Genomic DNA, 22,865 nt, shown 5'->3' with positions numbered 1-22,865 from the left:
ACTCTTACTTAAAATTCATAACTCAAACCTGTCAGATGGGCAATTCAACTTAGACCAGAGGACCTGACTAAACACATTAAAATGCTGTAAAAGACACAAGAGGAAGTGACAGCAAATTTGTAACTGCAGTTTACTATTCATCAAATGTCCTTTTGTATGAGCTAATTTACTATATGTACATTTGCAAAAATCAAAGCCAGGACAAATAATTTCTTGCACCCTCTGTTAAAAGAGCTCCATCCTCTGATTTGGGTTTTTACATTGTAGGTTGATAGGTAAGTATTTAGCTGATTAAGGCTGTGCTTCCCGGATATGTGACATTATGAAACTTCTGAAGAACCTGAAGCAAGTCACACAGGAAAAACATGTATATTTGACACTTTAAAATTTGATTACGGTGTCAAAACAGATATGGCAGATTTGATTAGATATGTAATTACATTTGTACCAAAACAAAAAAACAAAAACAAAAAACAAAACATAACCACACAAGTTCAGAAATGTTTTTACATGTTTATTCACTATCACACTAAGTGCTCGCATTTCAAGATACATCTCATTGCCTTGCTCTTACACTGTAATGTCATTTGGAGTTAACAAAGTAGAAAGAAGACAGGTTATGATCTACAAGGTGTGTGCCAAAATTTTCTCCGACCCCGCCCCCCCAAAATAAAATAAAATAGAAAATAACAAAACACATGAAATATAAAGAGAATACAGAGAAAACTGATGTCATGTGCAAGAGCCCCTCCAAAGCCACAGAGTGTTGGATGCAGTGGGTGTAGGGGCGCCTCAAACCAGCCAGGGTTTCTATTCTGCTGGCGTGAGATTATTTTCCAGTCAGGAGAGACCGTTGACTCGGGTTGAACTATGTGGTAAGGCGCTTCTACAGCTCCAAATTCCAGGTCTCAGGTAGAATTAAGGGCAGTGATATGACCTTGGGGCAAAATTAATTCTCAATACATGTGTCACTACTTTGGGGATTCTTAGCTGAATTTTTTACTTAATGGAGGTGCATCTTTGAAAAGAAGAGTAATGTGGGACCAAGTCTATGAGACAGGGGTTAGATGAGGGAAGAGAGCACGTAGAGTGGAGGGGGAGCCAGATGGCTGGATTGATTTAAAAAAAAAAAAAAAAAAAAAAAAAAATCCCTCCTTTAGTGCTGAAGGCTAGTAAGAGTTTGAGGATGTTTGAGAGGGACACTAGTTGGGCTATGAAGTACCAAGAGAACACTAGGGCTTAGAAACAAACTGAGCAGAGAGGTTCTGCTACTGTGAAACATCAGGAGGTCCAGTATACATGCTCCCTTCCTCTAATGACACCCCTGTTCCCACAGCCGAGCACCAACTGGATCCCTAACACACATACAGGTATCCTTAAATCAGTTTACTGGGGCTATGTACACTCAGGCACAGGTTCACACAAACCACAGGCCTAAAAAAAAAAAAAAAAAAAAAAACAACAAAAAACCAAAAAAAAAAAAAACAACTGATTGATCCAATAGAGCTGACCTGGATCAACTCACCCACCCCTGATCCCCACCTCAAATCCTCATTTAGAACACCCACCCCCTGCAACCCCCACCTTCCTGTAGGTGGGTTCACTGTGGAGCTCAGCGGATGGTGTATCTGACATAGGGCACTTCCACGTCTTCGTCTGACAGGTCATTACAGCATAACTCAAACACCAGGGCTTTCACATGCTTGCCCAGCTTCTTTTTGGACACCTTAGTCACAATCTCTGTCATCCTACAGTACACACAGAAGAATACAATTATAGCAAATGATAAAACACTCTCACATTTCATGTGCCTCATGAATGTAGAATACTCACGGCAGGTCCAATCTCTCTTTGAGTTTGGCAGCAGGCATGAAGAAGGAATAGAGCATGGACACTCCCTGAGAAAGCATGGTGATCTCCAACTTGTGCTCATTCTAATGACCAACAAAAGAAAGATGGGATTTTGTTAAGTGTAGGCCAGAAACCACATGGTGGCAAATTGAAGAGATGAGTTGATGAGAACGTACTTTAAAGTAGTCCAAGAACTGTCGGAGTGTCATCTCCTCCCCATTGGGCTGCAAACCCGTGACCTCAAAGCGATCCCACAACGTCCAATCAATTTCATAGTACTGTGAAAATAATAATGAAGAGTGGGGATTATGCTAATGTCAGTCACACAGAAAAAACATCACAAAGACATGATGCATTTTCATCAAACAGCAGCAACTGATTGCTGTTCTTTGCTAAAAATGGAAAAAAAACAAAAAAACCCCCGAACAACTAGAAGTCATACAAAAGGAACACTGTAATTTTTCTCCTCAGCACACACTGATCCCATCAGCGTGAGAAGGTGAGTGGAACTCACTTACACCCAGGCAGACAAACTGCATCCGCCTGGTGCATCAGTATTAGCATGGCTGGATCATCATCGGAGCTCAAAAACATATGATGACTATGTATGGTTAGCTGTTCAGAGGACACTGGACAACTTATTGAGAATTAATAGGAAAATACATGTTTTCCAACAGTGGGGACATATTACACAGTACATCATAATTTTGATATCCAAACAGTTCAAAACAAGCAAGTGCCTACCTTGTGTCTGGGAGCAGCAATGGGTTCAGAGAAGGCAAAGAAAGGCAGGGCTAAGTTCATGAAGCCGTTTTTGTATGACTCCAGCTTCTTGTGACCTTGGACAATCTTGATGAGCTCAAGGCACACCAGGCCCACCACTGCAGCTGTGGTAGTGGCAATGGCAGGAATGATCTTGCCAGCTATCAGTTTGCTCTGGATTGGCCAGTGTTGAATGCAAGAAGAATGAAGAAAAGAAAAAGGAACTTTTTAAAGAGTTAAATTTTTTTTCAACTAACTCAGTAAAAGAACATGACATCTGTAAAACATATGAAGTACAATGTTAATCCTTTTTTAAATGGCTTGAAAGATTTGCCATTTTAGTTTTGACGATTTATTCTAGGTACATTTCTGGTTTTTCTGGATGAGATCTAGAGCATGTGCCATGAAGGATCTGGAGTCTGCAGGTCATTTTTTCACCCCAAGTCAAAGCCAGGTCTAAACACCATCTACAAAATTTTAGCCCCACCTTGTGTCTGTCTGTAGGGGGAATGTCGTAGTTTTCTGCTCTCAGGTTGGATGCTGCCACAATGAAGTCCATGTGGAAGTTGGTGTCGTCATCCTGTTAAAACAGGGTCCACCAGCAACATATAAAAAGGACCACAATTAGTGCAGGTTGAGGTTAAACTGAGGCCTAACAGCAGACTTGAGGCGATTACAGAGACATTTTGATATTCATAGGAGGAAAGATGGTGTACCTTCTCAAAGTCAATGGGGCTGAGTTTGAACTGGGAAGACTCAGGGGAAGGCAGCTGGGCCTTCAGCTCCTCCAGTCTGGAGTCATCTATACACCAAGAGATCTGTGGTTACATTTTTCTCATCCATAATGACCCCAGACCACAACTTCAATGTATAAACTATTACGAACAATAAATAATTTGCATAACCACACATTTTCGGCTGAAAATATGACATCTACAAAAACAGATTTCATGACTTTGAAAGCTTTGTCAACTTTTTTAGCACGTCTTACCAACAGAGGAATTGTTATTCGACAGCTCCTGGTCAGAGACGTGGATTTTAACCCCTGAACGAGGGGTAAAGGGTGGCACCTTAACATCCTGCAAGATCTTGACCACGCCTGCACGATCAGTGCTGCCTTGCAGGCCGTATGTCTGAGCAAACAGGTTGGCTGCTGCCACTATATAATCCATGTGCAGCTCCTACGAGGGGAAGCAGTTCTATCATTACCTTGAGACTGGATAGACTAGTTAAGATAAACATAACGAATGGATACTTACATTGCTGGTGCTGAATTCTAGAGGGTGGGGACACCTCTTTGGGCCAGACCAGAAGGGGGCACCAGAGCTGGTGAGCTGAAAGACAGATGATACATCTCTGCATCACAGGCACTAACATGCAAGACCTTAAAAAAAAGCTAGACAATAGTAGAAAAATGACAGGAAATGAGAGGAGAAACGCCAGATGCAAACCGGTTGTTGTTCATGGTTAGCATTTTAACCTCTAGACAACCAGGGAGCCCCCTACTTATACATTACATTTGCAGCATTCCAAAATAAAATTAAGCTCTGACTCAATCATCTGAAGTTTCAAATATTTATTCATTACTTGCGGTTCATACCATAAATCCATCATCTACACATTCCTTTTCAGGGGGACTAATGCCAATCCTAGATTGGCAAGAGGGAAGACAACACCCATAACAGAACGTCTGTATATTGTGAGCCTAAAGCCCGGGTAATTCCATAGTGTTGTACTATTTTACAACATCCTTAATTCCAAAAGTCTACAGAGTTGTATGCAGTAGGCCAGGCGATTCTAATACAATGTGATTAATGCAGGAGTTGAGAGATAAACTAAATTATTTGAGGAATGAGAACAGTTTCACTGCAGCTGAATCAAACAGCAGTAATCATCATAGATCCAATTTCCTCTGGCCAACACCTATTTATTTTATCGTCAAGCTTCATTTGCATGAACGGTGTTTACTCATTGCTTAGAATTGTACACACCTTGATCACTATGTGACTCTGGGAATCACTATCAAACAGTGGGGTTAAAATTGATTGAATGGTTAGCAAGATGTTATATGTGCAAACAAACTTTTGTTAAATCAAAATTTAACTAACTAACTAACTAACTAACTAACTAACTAACTAACTAAAATGGGGGAAATGGTGAGGTTTTGATTCCATATGAATATAGAGGGAAACCCCAGACCAGACAGCAAGCATTCCAAGAAGACTGATATTCACCATATGGTGAGCTCAATGTCTACCTGATCTGGGGGGAAGTTGTGCAGTAGCTGGCGGATGTTGTTGCTGTATTGGCACTGCCAGTGGTTGCGTGCCCAGGCTACACAGTCGGCCCAGCTGTGAGGGCAGTCTGTGACAAGACTCTTGTAAACAGCCTCCAGCACCTCCACAGGCTGAGCTCCAGGAAGCTTCAGAGTACGCTCCATGAATTTGGGATCTCTGCAAGAACAATGATCGTAAACCTCATAAACTGGTGATAACCATGTGAAGAGTTTTAACTTATTTTTCATCAGTTGTTCACCCAGCATGCGATTGTTTTTTTTTCCTTCAAAATTTCCATTTAGACTCAAGTACCGGAAAAAAAAGTAACATCATCTTAATAGGAAACCCTAAGAATTAGGGGGAACATGTGGAGCCCTTTTAAAGATTGATGTACAGTCATGAGGCAAGCTTTTATATGTACTGAAGAGATCAAAACATTCCACAAAACTTGTTGACAGTATCACCAGCTCCAACTATTAATGTCAGAAGACATAATTGTCTCTCGGCTTATTAATACAACAAGAAGTCATTGTCAATCTGAACAAAATTTCATGATGAAAAGAACACATTATACATTTAATTACTACAGTGATGCCATATGGTCACTTTCAGATGATAAAGAAGGCAACTCACGTGAGGTACTGCATGGCATTCTCAGGGGGCTGTTTGAATAGTCCCTCGAACTCATCACGGGCCCACTGCACAGAGGAAAATTTTGATAAATCAATAATACAGTAAATTCACCAAATCAGAAGCACAATGTGTATGTGAAACCTAAAGCCATTTAATTCAGAGTTAAGCAGTGGCACTTATTCATCCATTTAACAATTTTGTGACAATTCTCATATTGCAGCGTAGAGTTCTCGTGTTTGACTGAATGATTAAATACATTTTTACCAAAAGCTGTTACAGCATGAGATATTCAATAAGCATAGATAGAACATGTGCTCTTCTAAAACACTAAAGCAATCATTTGACTCAATAGTGTTTCCTCTGAGTTTAATTTAAATTATTTATTGCATATTTTAAAAATCACTCACTCCTCTGCCTGTGTTTACCTTAAGTGCGGCGGTGTACATGTGCGCGTCTACTGACCTGCAGTGTGTGTTCAATGGCATTTGGGAAGTTCTTCAGGGTACAGATGGGGATGGACTTCTCTGGTGGGTCTTGGCTGGAGCTGTATGACTCTGTGAGGAAGGGGATCACGACCTGGACATTACCTTTGGTACCCAAAGTACCAGACTCCAGTAAGGGTTTACGGTAGTACACACACCTCCGATCCATGTACATACCTGCACAATGGGCAAAAACACAAGGCTGAGGACACAGCTCAAATACAGAAAGCGTGGATAAGAAAATAGACGGTTTTAAAACATCAAGATCCTACATCTGATTTTCCAGAAAGTAAACACACTGTTAAAAAGATTTTAAAGAATTGAAATTTTTATGTCTCTTACGTGCATCAACATTGTCCAATGCATTGGCCACTCCATCAAGACTTTCAAAGAAGTCGTCGTCGTAGATTCTCTCTGTGTCAGGGCCCACTCTGTTCTGGTGACCTGTGATCCTGATGGAGGGGTTCATCTGCTTCACTGCCGCTGCTGCCGTATCACTCTTCATTTTCTTTTATCAAACATACACACCGATGATAATACTGACTTTTTCACTTTATACTCAAATACTAACACCAGTATTGCAACTGTGTGGCGGTGAATACATTATTTCTACTTGTTGGCTACTTGACTTATTTTTGTAGGAACTCCATTATCTACACAAAAACACAATTTCTTTGCATGATGTGCATGGCTGATGGGTCCATCAACAAGGACATTTCAATAATTATGACCTGCAGCACATGTCAGTTCTGGATTTCTTCCACCACAATTTTTTATAACAAAATGTCATCCTTGAATAAAATGAGGCAAACAATGACATAATAACAACAACAACAACAATGTTCCAGTACCAATCTGTACTTTGAAAGGTCACTGCATTTCATTTATCACCACATGAAATAATACCAAATATTCTGATACATCCAGAACGACCCATTTTAACCGCAGGCATCCCATTTCCTCCATCTGATTTTGTACAATGACATCATCCATCAGCAAAAGTTACATTAATGGCATTAAGGATTGGATAGAGTGAACAGGAAATCCATATATAGCACTACTAAGAATGACCAAATCAATAAATGGATAATTGTGTTCACTACCTACATTTTATCCAACAAAAGACACAGCTGAACAAAGACGATGATACTCACTGTAACGTCTGAAGGTCTGAAGAGAAACTGTCTGTTGAGGTTTGACTTCTCTATAGTGTCCATGTCTGTCACAATGACCTCGCCTTCTCCACTAGCCAGTCCAATCATGGCAAAGTTTTTCAACAGCTCACAGCCAATGGCACCTGCTCCAACCTGGAATGATTAAAGGTCACTCAGTGAGTAAAGCTATCCAAGTTGTGCTCTATGTTCCATGTTAAAACATTTAACAAACACCATCCATTTACACTACTCTGTGGAAAAATCCTAATATTCTACTATGGCACTCAATGCCAAAGAAATGCCACTTTTAAGAGTAAGGCTGGTAATATTCTGTTTTTCTCTATTGTCAACAGATCCAAACCCATTACTCCTACTAAAGGCAAATCTTTTAAAAAAGGTGTCAAATATTAAAAAAAAAAAAAAAAAAAAAAAACCCTCTATATCTCTATCTATATATATTTTTTTATAACTAGTACATACAAAAACACAAACAACTGACAGCTACACACAGGCCCCCGCCCTGATACATCCATCGACTACAATTAAAAACAGCTTGCCAGAATAGCAAATACTTGTCCCTGCATGCTCAGATATACTGCATCTCCAGTGTTCATAGCCACTGAGAGAGAAATATATTATTTGAAAGAAAGGTTAAGAAATAGCTTAGCACTGTAGTTTCTAGCTAACATAATTCAAGCAATGGTAAACTGTGCATTTGTTGAGGAATATTTTTGCTGCGGATTTGGCAATGAAGAAGCTTGTCTCCCAGTATGATATTGTGGCTCAACGGTTTTTTATTTATTTATTTTTTTTAAATAGTATTTGGAAAACAATGGAGGTTTATGGCACAGAGGAATACATTCTATCATGGTTTTGGCGACACACGCAATTCTTGTTAATAGGATCAACTCACTGGTGGTTTTGGCCATTTCATGGGATTTGTTTACAATAAGAATATTGAATATCACCAGATTTAAAAAAAAAAAAAAAATCACCCTTAGCAACAGGATGCCAGAGGATGTGTTGGAAAGTTTTCCACTGGCCGACTCACCAGGAAGTAGCGCTGTTTGGCAAGCATATCCTGAAGCTTGGTGCCAAACACTGCAATCTGCCCATCGTATCGACAGTTTCTCTGGAAGAAAAGGAGAGCGCGTCAGAAAAATGTTTAACACCATCGTTTGTGACCCTCATGTGCATCCACCTTCAGTATTAGTCTGTGTGATTTGCTAAAAACACCTACTGGGGCACACTCTTCCTCTGTGAGAATGACTCCTTCCTCTTCGGCAAGGCACTCCAAAGCATCAAAGTATAGCCACTGCATTATTGGCATAAATTTTCCTGTGCATGCCTAGAGAACAGAGAGCATGTAAAAATATAAAGAAGAATTTGTGACAAAGAATTTTGATTACATTTGAGCAAGTTAGTGCAGTAAAAAGGTCCAAACATTTCTGATCACAGATAACAGTCAAATAAACACACATAACTACAGTAGATATTGTTAGGACTGGGCTATCAGCGTGACTCTGCATACAGCGTGCCACTAACCTTCATCACTTCCTGTGCAGCCAGACCCCCAATGAACGCATTGACAGGGGCCAGATCACCAGCAGCAACAAAGGAAATCTTTTTGATAAGAGTTTCATCCAACTGCTCCACTTTGGCGGACCCCGTCTGGGCAGAGTTCACCTCCTTGGCCAATGTCAATAGCTCACCACCATCAGCCTAGAATACACACAGCTCATCATGTTGGGCATGTTAGAAAATACTAAATAAAACTGACTGACTTGTAGGGATTGATCATAAATTTTGCAAACTGTGTGCTGCACAATTTTTCATGCTTAATTCTACTGTGACTTAACTTTCTGAGTGTAATGATAGTGGCTCATTTCATCCGCAGGACTCACATAGAAAACAGGCGTATTACCAAGACAAAGTTTCCGAAAAATAAGTATAAATACAGTCAAATGTGACAAATGGGAATTATCAAAACATGAAGCAAGAGGTGGGTTTTATCCACTACCATAAAAGTAACATCAGGCCACTGTGATATTCCCAGTAACACATTATTTTAACTATCATGAGTGATATTTACCTGGTTCCAAGGTGCAGGAAGGTGGTTGTGTTTCTTCTGGAAGGCATGGATAGCCTGGAAGCCCACGTGCAGCTGCCCTGGATGCTCGAACTTAGCAAAGTCTGTCATCACGAAATCTGGCTCAGCCATGGAGGAAGAGATAGATTTCTACATAAAGAAAAACATGTAAGATAGTGAGGAGTGAATCGGACCTACATATACATTTTTCCACTAGTCACAGCAACAGCAGATAATGTGGGCCTGCGAGTACTGCGATGAAATTCTACACTGTTGTTTTGGTGATCAGAAACAATAATGGGGAAAAAGAAATAAAATGCAAACAGAGGTTCACGTTCAAGTTTATAATTAAAGAACAAACGTGTATTTTTTAAACATTTACTGTGATGTCACCATAACATAACTTATCGTGGAAAAAGGCAACACATATCACTTACAAAAGAGAGCTTCTTGGGCATCTTGACCTGGGAGACGATTCCTCCTCTTACATAATCTGTAAAGCCAGCTGTGTCACAGATGCTGAAGGTGTAGGGACCTGGAAAGAGAGCAAGTCATTTCCGTTTGTGACAGTCATAATTAGACTAAACAAAATATGTCTTTTTCTTAAATGGAAACAGGTCTTACCCAGAACTTTGATTTCCACTGGCTGGCAGCCATTGAGCTCTGTCATACCCTGAACTTCTGTGAAAGTGACATAGTCTCCGCTTTCAAAGCCATGACGAGCCTCATCCAGACATGTCACAACACCGGGATTGTCCTGGAGAAACCAAAAATCAGCAACTTTTTGTGACAATAAAAGCTGTCTTGAAACCTGACATTATTCCTAAAAACCAGAAACTGCTTTGAAAAACAGAAACAAAAAAACAGAACTAACCTTTGTGATCATGGAAATCATGGCACTCAGAGGCTGCTCTCCATTGGTGTCATACACTATCATCTCTTCACCAAAGTCACAGAAAAGCTGGCTACAAAAAAGATCGCATGATGCAAATAAATGTTAGACACTGACAGACAGACAAATAAGTGGGTACACATTCCATGAGAACAAACAAGAAGAGTCAAAATCTTACCCAAACAGACCACGTGTGTCTGCGACGATCAGCTTGATTCCTTTGCTATGGCAGAACTCTCCCACATGCTGCTGCTCGTCCAGAGTTGAGTTAGTCAGCACTACCACCTAGTTATCAAAAGTAGATGAATTTAAACACCAACTTTTCTTTCCTTTCTGAATGCTGAAATGAGTTGCGCATAGCTTCTACCCAAGTTATACCTGGAACTTGGTCAGGTAGTCTTCAGTGAGTGCTCCGGTGTAGGCGGTCACAGGAACGTAGTTATTGAGTTCAGCCAAACGGGGCTGGCTCACCTCTGCCCTGTTTTTCCCCAGATCCTCCTCCCGGAGGTAAAACTGAACACACAAAATACATAAGATTTCAGGGAAGAATTTTTAATAAGTTAGTAAAGAAATAACTGCCAATACCAGTGTATGAGTGCTAAATGTGATAATAAAGGGGAATAGAGGCAATCACAACTTTCTGTTTTTGTCATTGGACAATTTCGCTTCTTTTATACATGGGAAGTTTTCGTGCAGGTCACTTTGACAATTCGTAAGTAATTGGCTGTACTGAGATTCAAAATGAGCAATCAGAAAGAGTTGGAGGTGACAGACAGCTGGCTTCCTCACAATTCTGCTGCACCACACCATGTCTGTGCAGTAATGTGACACTGTTTAGGGAAATGTGAATCAGGTTTATCTTGTTAGAAGAATTCTTGTAAAGCTCTTTTTTCAGATGCTTAAAAAATATTAGCATAGAGTGGAGGAAAGACCAATCAGGGAGAACAGATGGGATTTCAATGTTAGGCAAGTGTGGACAAGGTCTGAGATTCCATGGCTGATTAAGGCCAATTCCTATAAAAGATGGATGACATGATGAATAAGGGACAAGAATATACATAGGCTATTTAATTCAGCTTGAATTAGAAAGGACACTGCCAGTGGTTGAAATAGAAATGTTTGAGAGCATGAGGTTAAATTAAGATTGGATGATCACAGATACAGATGACATATAGCTCTAATAACAATCATACACTTCTGTATGGTCGCAAAAAAGGACACCTTAAATAGACACCTCTGAATTCAGGATCTCAGGTTGACAGACCAAAACAGTCTCTCCACTGTAATGATGTTCTAAAACAGGCTTTAGCTCTACTATGATTATGACCCAGGGAGAGGCCACCCGATGATAAATCTGGGTCAGCCCATGGTTAACAAGGGTGGGGGTGGCTGCAGTACTCTTTTTTGGATAGAAACAATACAACACAGCAAATGACTCAAAACAGATAGAACCACAATACATTTTGGAATCGGGCTCAAAAACACCAAATGAATTGCTAATAAGTACAATGAGTGAACCAATGTCCTGATGACTGAAAAACAAACAAACAAACAAAAAAATAAATTTACATAATTTTACTAATGCAAAATGGGAATATCCACACATGCTTCCCACCTGAGAGGAGAGATCTCTCCATTCTGCAACTCCTTGGTCGTGTACAGTGACACTTCTAACTCCTCCCAGGATGACGTTCTTGGCAATCTCCACTCCAAGACCTCTCATACCAGAGATAAGGACATTGGAGTTCTGCATGCGCTTCATAGCATCATGACCCAACACATAACTACAGATTGAGAGAAAGTACCATCAGCACAACAGCACATTGTTTTACAACCATCCCAATAATAAATACCGCAAGTTTCTCAGTTTTCTGTAATTAGGACAAGACTTCTACAGAGAAAAGACTTACAGTTGTCTGGAGTACAGGCCTTCATCGATCTCAGCATCGTTGCCATTCTTAGCCATGCCCTAGGGGAGAGATAGCGGGAGGTGCATTAGTCTGTTACAAGTTCTACCCAACAATATACAGTGTATGTGTATGTGTTTGTGCTTACGTTGGCAGGTGTGTGGGACAGATCAGTTCTGACAGAGTTAGAGGAGGAGCAGTGGGATCCCGTCTTCGTCTCTGTTCCTGACAAGCGACGCTTCTTGGACAGCGGCGAGCTGGACATCTGTGCATCAACCAACACCATTAGAACAACAAGCTGACCGATATTGTCACTTCACATTTCCCCTTTACTAATTTATATTAATTCATTCATAGTGGATAATAGGAAAGAATTGAAATTTGATAGCCTCAACAATTAAATATATCAAGCAAACAAAGGTAGTCCAGTGTCCATATGCATGCAATAAATGGAGGGTTTCAAAAGACAACAGATTCAAATTCAGTTTCAAATCAGTGAGAAATATAGATTTCATTGCTACGGTTCCATGGAGATGAATATCCTAGCTAAATGCTAACTAATCCCCTTCATGTTGAAGAGAGAGGATTTCTAGTCTAGAGAGCAGCTGGGCTGGCTGCAGGCCAAACACAAATCTGCTAGAAAACGAACTGAGCCCGGGAAGAGACATGAATAACAGCATTATCAGTCCTTTTCATACTCAGAGACAGCACTGGCTTGTTTATGCACTTCTATTGTTTATTAGACCAGTTTTTAAGGACCGCCGACATTGTTTCAACAAAAACAGCTGAATCATTAAAACTTCACTGCGGTAAAGAGAGCAATACCTCACACTGGCTCGCAGGTGTAGACGCAAGGATCATACTGTAACGGGCAGAAATTTCCCCGGTAATGAAGATATAGAAAGGACGCGTTTATTAGCCATAATAATCTTAAAAATATTATCCAAGTATAATGGGATCAGCGTTATTTTCCGGAAAAAACCTGTCACTTTGGTAAATAAAATAGGCCGCAGTATATGGGACACATTCCCATCGCACGACGAACATGATCAGCCACAATTTCCGCATCCAATGCAGCTAACTTACCTGCGCCCCAGAAGTCAAACTTTACCGTTTATTAACCTTCATGCAAATTCACATGATAAAAAGGTGTTGGGCTAACTCTTTAACAAATAAGGTTACAACCACCAAAAATAAAATTTACAGTATAGTGTGAAAGGTCGCTGTTCGTCAAGAATGAAACTGAAGGCATCCGGAATGATACAGCAGAGCACCGAGCCCCCCGCTTAGTACTTTTATTGCTAGTTCCTTTGCACAACCTAATGCTTATCGTTAGCTGGTAACAGACCATTTTAACACTTTCAACCTTTGAGAACGGTTCACCAAATGTCAGTGAAAAACAGCAAGAGGAAACTCATTAAGTAGGTTCCCACTAATCAGTCAGGTGTTTTGGAAAGTGGACAGAGTCCGAACATGAATAACTTAGAGGAAAGGAACCACCAGTGTCAGCCTGCCCATTAGCCGCTCGGCCTAGGCCTGTATTACCCCCAGTGCGGAACACAACTTTACTAGCTAGCAGATGTAGCTATGTTGCAACCTGCTCGCAAATAACAGCAATGGGTTTATTCTGACAGTTAGCTACCACAGCTCCTATATTGATATGGGTAAATGTTTCAGCACTTAACAATAAAACAACCCCTAACTTTATCGCTCAATATAAGCATTTTTTTGCGAATGAAATACTAGCTATTACACTCGTGCCCCATTGATTTCTCTTTTCTTACCAATAATGCTTCTCGGTCCCTTCCCAATGCGAACCCGCTCCTCTCCAGCAGTGTCTAGATGTCAGTATTAACGACGACTGTAAATTCGACGAGTTGTACAAAGAAAAGAAACGCGATGCGGGATTAGGATGGTCTGCACTATATTGTCGAGTCACTATGTCGTTGAGCTGAGTCTCTCCTATGTAATTGCGTTGCTGGCTTTGCGACTGCAGACGGGAACAAAACCAAAATGGCAGATGGGGAGAAAGGGGCGGAGGAGCTGTGACGCATGGGCTGAAATATTCAACAGGAAAGGGTGGCTGAGAGCACGCTGCTCGAACAGGCGCTCCGCTCATTGGTCAGGAAGCTAAAGCCAATGCGCACTCATCCCGCCCCTGCTACCAGAAGATGCATGCCATGCATAATACTGTACAATGAACTGCAGGACCTCCCGCAATTCATGTAAGAAACACCTTGCAATTCTTTAAAAACGCGCACAGCGTGTCTTAAGCAAGTGCAGGAAAGGAAAGTTCCAAGTACTGAACATTTAGTAATCTTTTCAAAGTAAAGACCCATCTACCGGCGCTGAGTAAAATCCGTCAATAGCAACATCTTTGTTCCAGTGAGAAGTCCTCTCGTTGTGGAAGTGGACTGCTTATACAAAGCTTACACCAGACGTGCCACAATGCATTATCAAAGAAAATCATACATCTTATGGCATTACCGTATTTGATATATTCTCACTTCAACGCCAAATTGTGTATTGCGATTTGAAGATATTATCTTATTCCTGAGTCGAGTCTGATAGTGCTGCAGTGATAATTAAGACAGGTACAACATTAGGTAGGCTACTTGCTAGCTATAGTGATGCTGAGTGTCTGGGCCCTCAGTCACATTGAGGTTAGGGGTGAGCATTCCTTGCAGAGGAGGAGTATTGGGGGAGGGGGTGCCTGGCAAATGACAAAGGCCCAGGAAAAGAGTGGGCCGCATATTCTCGGGTTCACATGTCGAGGGGATCCCCATTCTCATCTTCGTACTGCAAAATTACAAAAACACTATTTTCCACCAGTCTGTCGGAGCTGAAATGTGTGAATATCACCAATGTCACGTTAACAGGCTGCCTAACTTGGCAAGCTAAGAAGAGAGACTATCCCATTTTACGTTACTGTGGTAACATCGACTGTCGTGCTACCGTAGCGTTAACCTAACAAAATACATTAATCGAGATGAAATATTGCCAGCTGGTTCCAGGCTGCGTGATGCAAGTTAGCTAGTGTCTGCCTCTCAACACAGCGTCCATCTAATGTTTGTAGCCAACTAGCTTTCTAGCTACTGTTAACGTTATTTATCACTGAATATTAACAGCACTCTCGTGCACATAAAATGTGCAAATGCTAATTTAACGTTAACAGTTACGTGACAGTGGTTTGTTAGGTACGGTTAGCGGAGACGGAGAGCTGAGATGGTTCAGATAGCCGACGGTAACTGACGTTAACGACTACCAATAACGCAGATCAAACGACTGCGTAGTTGTTAGCTTGCGTGCAGCTAGCTTTCAAGCTATCTAGCCACCCAACGACTTTTTCCTTCTTGTGCCGCTATGTTAGCTAACACGCTAACGCTAGCCAACTAGCTGGGGCTAACATTATCAAGACGAGAGCTTACACAAGTGTGCAGAACTTACCACATCCGATATTACTCGGCCTGATCTGTAGTATTAAAAATCGGCTTGTATTTAAGCAAGAAACCTGACAAACAACGTGACAATTCAACAGTGCTGTGCAGTGTTGATTGCAAACTGAAAAGTGTGTCAGGGTGGCGGGCTCTGTGTGAGTTTTTCCGCTGGACGGCTGCCTGCCCGGCTGTTCCTGAACCGTTTCCCCTCACTCTATTTCAGTTGAAAGCAAAGCAAAGCAGCAACATGTGCACGTTACAGGCACAACCATCATTCCGGTTCAGAGGGTTCACCTAAAAGTGAATGTGATTGATTATTCATAACTACATTCTTTTATTCACTTATAATATTTAAACACACCACACAGAGGGCAACATATATTTAATAACACGCTATTACACGATTTAATCGTATCTTAAAAGTTTTCAACCACGAATATTTTTTTCACCCCCGTGCCTTCACAAGTATAGACTGATCCGAAGTTCACGCAGGGCCAGATGGGACTTGTAGGCATGGCGTGGAATCAGAATATAACATAAGCTATTGAATTTGAATTTATTAAAATACCTCTGCGTGAAATGATTGTATAACGGTTCTTTCAGGACTAGCACTGAAAAAACATAGATGTAAACCCATCTGCAGTTTTTAAAGTATTATCTCAATTTTAGAAACTCTTAACCAATTAAACAACTCAAGATCTAGCTTAATTTTTTACTTTTATTGAAAGACTTGCAAACAGAGCACAGTTTACATATGGACAGAAAAGTGGATGTCTAGACTTATTGAGGAGAAAAGCACAGAACCTGGTATTACACAGAACCAAAAGCAGAATTCAAATTCAGAAAGACTTTTTTTTTTACACAATAAAAAGGAGCAAATATAGACAGCACTGTCCAATTAAAAGTACCAAATGAATGTGTTGACAAAACAAACTTTCTGGGCAAGATTATTGGAGGACTGTGGAAAAAGAAGAGGAAATGTGTGTATTTGTGTGTGTGTATTTGTGTGTGTGTGTGTGTGTGTGTGTGTGTGTGTGTGTGTGTGTGTGTGTGTGTTTGGGCGTGCGTGTGTGGGCGTGCGTGTGTGTGCGTGTGTGTGTGTGTGTGTTTGTGTGTGTGTATGTGTGTGTGTTATTTCAAAGCCTTTATACAATATCTTGCATCTAAACATTTTCCCCAGCTCTCCAACAGGTGTGGAGCGGGTGTGAATTCTCTAGACTTTGAGTGACAGTTCAAGTTTAAGTACACTATATAATAAAACAAATCTCAATCAGCCAATGGAAAGGCTTGATCAGTACAGCTTCACATACTTCTGTACAGCTGTGTGACTGCAAGCTAATGATTTTGCAGCCTCACTATAGAAGGAATAGCTACATGGATAAAAAGGAATGAAAATAATGAAATAATAATGAAATGGGATGAGCTAATTTGAAAAAAAAGTAAATGTCAGTTTGGGAATGAGGATGATGAGGAAGTTCACAAAATGTGAGTAGAACAAGGACTAGGAACCCAGTTTTTTGTATGTATTTACAGTTTGCGGGGGATAATGCAAATCAAAACACTTCCTCAGCTGTTAACTCTCACTGTTAGCTGACTGTAGCTGAGAATTTTACCACACTGTGTTTAGTTGTGTAGATTTGTAATTTTGTGCTTGGATTCCAATATGAGGTGGTTGTGTGGTGAGCATTCATGCACACAATCTAGATTTGAGATACAAACAAAGTTTTGCAATCTTGGTCGTTGCAACTGTCATAAAGAGAGATACAGTACTCTACTCCTCCTAGGCTCCAGTTATTTTAATGCCATAGGGAGATTTCTCTTAATCATCTCAATATGAATACAGAGCCAAACCAAACAACACTCTATGGTTACTTTTCTTCTGGGGAGCAGGTGGGATGATACTTCTGAGTGAAACAGAGTCATTAAACCCTTAAGTTTAAACTATAAATCCAGTGCTCCAAGTGTTGGGTATTGCATCATGCACACCTGCTTCATAGCCCCCTACCCATCCCAGCTCTGGGTGACTGGCTGGAACGAGCAGCAGCCCTCTGTCCAATCCTGTCTTCCTGCTCTCCCACAGCCTGGGGTGAGGCTTGTGTGGGTGGAGAGGGTGGGGGATAGGAGGGAGGAGGGATAGTAAGGCGAGGGAGAGATGGCAGCGTGGGCCTGGGAGAGGTGGGAAGAGGCGGAGGAGTGGCCGAGGCCGCAGTTGAGGAGTGTTGTGAGGAGCGTGTGCGCGAAGTGGCGGGCGAGGCATGTGTGCTCTGGGCACGCGGTTGTTCACCGGGGCAGTCACTGATTTGCTCTAGCAGCGAGGGCATATCTCCCTCAATCTTCTCCAGCACAGCAGCCATTTGCTTTTCTATCTGCTCTATCACACTGTCCATTTGCCAATCGCTTGCAGTGCTGACCCCACCTCCTCCATGCTGTAGCCCAGTCCCATAAAACCCTACCCCTCCTCCACTCGTATACAGGGAGCTGTATGGACTCCCATAGCTCCCTGCCATCCCCATCCCTATAGTCCCAGCTTCTGGGTTGTATGGTGTGGCATGCCGGCCCAAGCTAGCAGAGCTGCCAACTGCATAACAGCCCTGTCCTTTTGCAGGACCTGCCCTGGCTATGCTAAACTCAGCACTGTATCTGTCTGTTCTCCTGGCATCCCTATCCCTTCTACCCACAGGGCTGGAATCACCCCTTAACCCAACTCCTATTCCTACATCCACCCCAGCTCCAGGCCCTATTGCTGGAGTGATTGATGCTGCCACTGACCTCTCTGCCACTGCCTCAGGTACTTGTGTCTGACACCAGTTTCCGTCATGCTCATCCTTCTGCTGCTTCTGTGTGGCTGGTCTCCTCTCTGGTGAGGCTGTTGCATTAGCAGACACTGTGGGTGGAGGGCCATGGAGTGTTGCAGCCATTTTACGTTTGCTGCTGGGATCAGGGGAGGTGGATGTGTGGTTTCTGTCAAGATTAGTGCTTGAAGAACCGTCTGACAGCTTGGGAGGGTCAGGTGTCATCACAGGGGTTGGTTTGGGTTCTGGAACAACTTTATTTTGACCCAAATTGGCAGCCATTTTCCTGGTTCCATCACCTGCTGCCTTCTTTGCACCAACCTTATCAGGCTCTTCTTGTGTGAGTTTGGGGGCTGCTTTTGACTGGTATAGAGGCTCCTGAATATCTGATGGGGAAGTTCCTACAGATGGGCCGATACTCATCTTTATCTCCTCCTGTTTTTCTCCTACCTTACTCCTCCCCTCATCCTGGTCCATACCTACCGGCGTATTTTCAACAGTAACCTCTAAAGACACACTACTTGACGTCACCCCTCCATCACTTGTCCCTTTGTCTCCCTCATCACTTGTTCCCTGAGACACACCGCCTTCACCATCTCCTGCCTCTTCACCGCCCTGAGCTTCGGCTGAACTGTCATTTAATGCCTCTGAATTCTTCAGTCGTTGCATGAAGGTAGTGACACGGATCGCTTTCTGCAAAACAGGCAAAAAAAAAAGAGAAAAGGATAGCAGGGGAAAAAGAATTGGATTTACAGTATATTGCTTTTTTCCATAAATACCCAAACTAACTTGTTTCCCTTTAAAAAAACAACCCTTGATATTATTGTTGGTTATGGTAAAGCATAAAAAAAATAAACTTTGAAGACAAGCATTTGACAAATAGCCTGTCAAGGCACCATGATTTAGCATCATCATACTGAGCGCTGAGATGTGATTCATGTGAAGTGAACAGTGCAGTAAGATTAGTGCCAGTTGATTACTTCCAGGAGGCTATGACATATTGTACCCTGGTTTAAATCAATCTCGAGACTCACTCTCCCCAAGCAACTCCTTTACTGCTTGTTGACTGGAAAAGGTAAATAAACAGATAAGTGTAAATCTCCTACTTCATTCTTACACTCATCTTACTTCTTTTGATCCACAAACACTGAAGGAGTTAGGGACAATACTGCATGTGAGCTTAGAAGTTGTTTCTAAACCAAGGAAATGATTCTCTGGAAGTGAAAAGCCATTTGGACACACGGTATAGCTTCAAGTATGACTCTAATGTAGCACTGAGGTACCAGTATGGGACAATGAGCCAGGATTCACGTAAGAGGAATGACAGAGGGCCTTATAGTTCAAATCACTGTAGTTTGACAGTCCACAGTGGCCATATCCCTTATATCCTTTCCATTTCTCTCTCTCCTTATCTACACTAATATAAAAACTACACAAGTAATGAGCAAACCCCCTACCCTGTTGTTGATCATTATCTTGTTTGTACCAATCTGGTTTCATAGACTAGTGCAGATGAGGAGTAAGAAAGGAGCAGAGCGGGCCACTTTGAACATCTGAGCCAAATCCAATGAAGAAGAGTGGGGCAGAGTGGATGGATCTCTTCTGGAACAGGCAGAGTGACAGTGGGCAGGAACAGAGCTTATGAGAAGAGCTTCACTGGCCCAAACATGATTAATACATCTCAAAGCGGACTGAGGTTTAACTTGAAGTGTTTCCTGTTTGGCTGATTATTATTTACAATTTTACCTACAAATACCTCCTTTTAATTCAAGAGGATGTTCAGCCATGAGAAAGATGTTTTGCTATTGAATCATGCCAGAGTGAATGTGAGTTTCTGCCCATGCTCTGTCCTTCCACTCTCCCTCACAATGGGCTACAATACCTTCAACTCCTGGGAACCACATGGGGGAAGAGAGAAGAGGGTTATAGCTGTTACTTATGCTGTTAATTCAGCGCTACCATCTTGATTTCTTCCTTCTTTGTCTTCAGCATTCATGTCCCCATGACACCCTTATGACCATCACCATATATCATGCAAATTTAAAACATACATCTGCCAAGCTGTATGCTGAACTAAAAGCACATTATTTGCAATCATCATTACAAATAAAACAATGATCCCTTTAATCATTGGCGCCATTTTCGCCATAGCCTTCATTTGGTTCCTCCTCCTTTTCCTCTGCTGCTTGCTCCTTATTATTACCAACTTCATTTACTGCCACAGAAAAATAGTGAAAGTGAATTCATACCCGCCACTTGGCCTTTGCAAAGTTCTTCTCAAACTGGGCACACACACCATCTTTTAGGTTCTTCTCTGATGCACCATTCCCCGCAATCCTGACACAGATGACAGAGAGCATACAAGTGAGTGCGAGCCCTGTAGCTGTGTGCCAGATTGTTTGTGCTCTTGTGAATACAGCTTGTGCAAACAATTACCATTCATGCCAAAGTGCATCTTGTGCTGTGATTCTCAGCATCTGGTCCACCTCCATAAGTCGACAGACAAGCTCCTTCGCTGAAAGAAATAGAGCGACAAAATAGGAAAATGCTCAACTTGAGGGGTGTCATTTGTAATAAGAATTTAGAAAGAATATCAAGAGGTAGTCTTTTTAAAAAAAACAAACAAACAAAAAAACATAACGATTTTTTGTGAAGAGTCAGATATATGATGGTAATTTTGATATCAAATTTCTTTTTTATTTCTCCTTTAAACTAGGGCTACTGACAGCATTTAGTACAAAATTCTATCGGTTGTTTATTACCATCTTTTGGTGGAGCCATGTACCTGCAGGTGAAATGTCATCCCAGTATGGAGAATCAAACTCAAAGTCCCCAGCCACAATGCGACAGAAGATGATGCGATTATGTAGGTCTGTGTTCTCCTCCTCTGTCTCATCATAAAAGGGAGGGTTACCTGATAAGCTGCAAAAAGAGATAGAAGAAGGGAAATAATTCTGAAACAATGCAAAGAATTCCTGGAAAAGTCCTTTATAAATCGAGGAAAAAGCAATTATTCGGCTGAAAAATGTATATGCAACTCAGTTTGTATCATCCAGTGAGATAAATTATAGCTTTGGTAATTAGTGATGGAGACTCACAGTATGTACATAATGACACCCACAGCCCAGCAGTCCACAGGACGACCGTATCGGTGACGAGCCACCACTTCAGGCGCTGAAAGGAAGCAAAGAGAAGAGCAGATATAGAGAGAGTGTAAGAAGAAGAGATATTCAAAGGGCTTGGGTTTTAATTTATAAACCATCGAGCCATTCATAATTTTACCCTGCACAGACAAGAGCTCCCATTTCCACTCTCTTTTTGTCATTCCTTTCCCATCAGGGCTTCTGTTCCCTTTCCTTATTTATTGTCTAATTACTCAGCTCAGCATTATGAAGAACTGTCCTGGCCTTTCACCTTTCAAGAAAACCAGACAGCTCTCTACTCCAAGTTCCCCTCACATAAACCTTTGAGAGAGAGAGAGGAGTGAGACAGTACACAGGAGATGAGAGGAGATGAAAAGAAAGAAGGAGCGGGAGGAGGAGGGTGAGAGTTGGATGCTTTCAATTCTGTGTGTGTTTCACTTGGTTTCATGTTTTATTTTTTTGTTTTTTTTACTGTAAGAGTTTATTTCTGACAGATTATGTTTTTCAAAAGCACAAGAAAGTACAGATCTCAAAAAGGTAAAGTATGTCCCCAGGCCTATATTCACAACAGAAGATAAAGTTAATGGACACACGTACAGTACAAGAGGATGAAGGACAAAGAAACAGAGAAATAAGGTTTTTAAAAAACTCAGAACCACAAATAGCAGTAAATAGAGAGTATCCTACCGAGGTACTCTGGTGTTCCACAAGGCTCTGTGATGGGTCCGTTCTCAAACCTGGACAGGTAGAAATCTCGCAGAACTACTTTGTTGTGGTTGTTTTCTGTGTAGTACATCAGGTTTTCCAGCTAAACAAACGAGGGAAACAAATCGATTCTCATACAAATACACACAGACAGAAGTCCTACTATTCAAAGTTGTTAAGGTAGAGGTCACTGAACACGTTCAGTGTCGCAAATTTTAGATAGTGGGTATTTTAGTAGATCATCAGATCAGCACCAATAGAATAACTCATGACACTCTTCTACAACTGTCAGAGTGGTAGAGTCACTCATTCCCTTGTCTACTATTACATGTTTCAAGGTCTACCAAGGTGAGAAATTCTTTGGTCTCTCATGCCACCAAACTGTTACATGCTCAGGGTGAGTCAGCTAATGATCAGTTTACCATATAAGAATGGAGGGAGATGATAGTTATGCTGTTAAAACCATCAAACCAAACCATCGTTTTATCATATTTTATGTTCAAATCTCTGTGTGTTCTATGTTTCACCTAGCTGCAACACAAATTTCCCCCTGGGGACATTAAAGTTAAAATTCAAAGTTGAAGTTGCTCTTCTTGATTTGTGTTTTGATGGTGTAGTTGATAGAAGAGTGAGGTCAAATTGATTCACAGTCTTGGTTTTATAAGTCAGGGCTGTTTAAAACAAAAATGATAACAATTTTCTTAAGTACAAACTTTAAGTAAGACAATCAGATAACATATTT

The 22,865-nt window shown here is 41.3% G+C and overlaps 2 protein-coding genes and 1 non-coding gene across 5 annotated transcripts in view; all 3 read right to left on the bottom strand.

Moving 5' to 3' along the window:
• Window positions 1-499: 499 nt before the first annotated feature.
• Window positions 500-15,686, bottom strand: uba1 (ubiquitin-like modifier activating enzyme 1). 2 transcript variants are annotated; one of them, XM_040151983.1, is made up of 26 exons: window positions 15,494-15,686; window positions 12,195-12,311; window positions 12,050-12,108; window positions 11,755-11,923; window positions 10,518-10,652; window positions 10,318-10,424; window positions 10,122-10,212; window positions 9,872-10,004; window positions 9,685-9,782; window positions 9,251-9,397; window positions 8,704-8,880; window positions 8,399-8,506; window positions 8,210-8,290; window positions 7,159-7,311; window positions 6,347-6,512; window positions 5,985-6,181; window positions 5,523-5,587; window positions 4,871-5,066; window positions 3,873-3,947; window positions 3,605-3,794; window positions 3,330-3,415; window positions 3,101-3,193; window positions 2,596-2,787; window positions 2,028-2,129; window positions 1,834-1,934; window positions 500-1,748 (listed from the first exon to the last, which is right to left on the bottom strand). In XM_040151983.1, the coding sequence occupies exons 2-26, from the start codon at window positions 12,309-12,311 to the stop codon at window positions 1,613-1,615; spliced, it is 3,174 nt and encodes a 1,057-aa protein (XP_040007917.1). In that variant the 5' UTR covers window positions 15,494-15,686; the 3' UTR covers window positions 500-1,612. The 2 variants fall into 2 exon arrangements, with proteins under 2 accessions (XP_040007917.1, XP_040007918.1); XM_040151984.1 differs by lacking the exon at window positions 15,494-15,686 and adding an exon at window positions 13,831-14,090.
• On the bottom strand, window positions 2,333-2,434 carry LOC120804579. The gene has a single exon (XR_005709456.1). It is a non-coding gene; the product is annotated as a small nucleolar RNA U6-53/MBII-28 (small nucleolar RNA).
• Window positions 15,687-16,557: 871 nt separating the features above from the next.
• Window positions 16,558-22,865, bottom strand: part of camkvl (CaM kinase-like vesicle-associated, like) — a 34,679-nt gene continuing 28,371 nt past the window's right edge. For both annotated transcript variants that reach the window (XM_040151989.1, XM_040151990.1), the window contains exons 6-11: window positions 22,106-22,226; window positions 21,374-21,449; window positions 21,061-21,197; window positions 20,712-20,790; window positions 20,525-20,612; window positions 16,558-18,968 (exon numbers count right to left, since the gene is read on the bottom strand). In XM_040151989.1, the coding sequence (XP_040007923.1) occupies window positions 17,475-18,968; window positions 20,525-20,612; window positions 20,712-20,790; window positions 21,061-21,197; window positions 21,374-21,449; window positions 22,106-22,226 (1,995 nt within the window). In that variant the 3' untranslated portion in view covers window positions 16,558-17,474. The remainder of the gene's footprint in view (window positions 18,969-20,524; window positions 20,613-20,711; window positions 20,791-21,060; window positions 21,198-21,373; window positions 21,450-22,105; window positions 22,227-22,865) is intronic.

The sequence above is a fragment of the Xiphias gladius genome, chromosome 18, assembly GCF_016859285.1.
Source record: "Xiphias gladius isolate SHS-SW01 ecotype Sanya breed wild chromosome 18, ASM1685928v1, whole genome shotgun sequence".
Taxonomy (NCBI): Eukaryota; Metazoa; Chordata; class Actinopteri; order Istiophoriformes; family Xiphiidae; genus Xiphias; species Xiphias gladius.
The sequence above is the reverse complement of the archived record's forward strand: the minus strand, read 5'-3'. Positions and strand labels throughout refer to the sequence as shown.

Bases quoted from the DNA above. Each gene is read 5' to 3' on its own strand.
- uba1 (XM_040151983.1), bottom strand. From the start codon at position 12,311: ATGTCCAGCTCGCCGCTGTCCAAGAAGCGTCGCTTGTCAGGAACAGAG. The intron at 10,213-10,317 runs GTAAGATTTTGA...TCTTTTTTGTAG, and splicing joins GACACACGTGGTCTGTTTGG to CCAGCTTTTCTGTGACTTTG. The intron at 6,513-7,158 runs GTGAGTATCATC...GTTTGATAAAAG, and splicing joins TCAGACCTTCAGACGTTACA to AAAATGAAGAGTGATACGGC.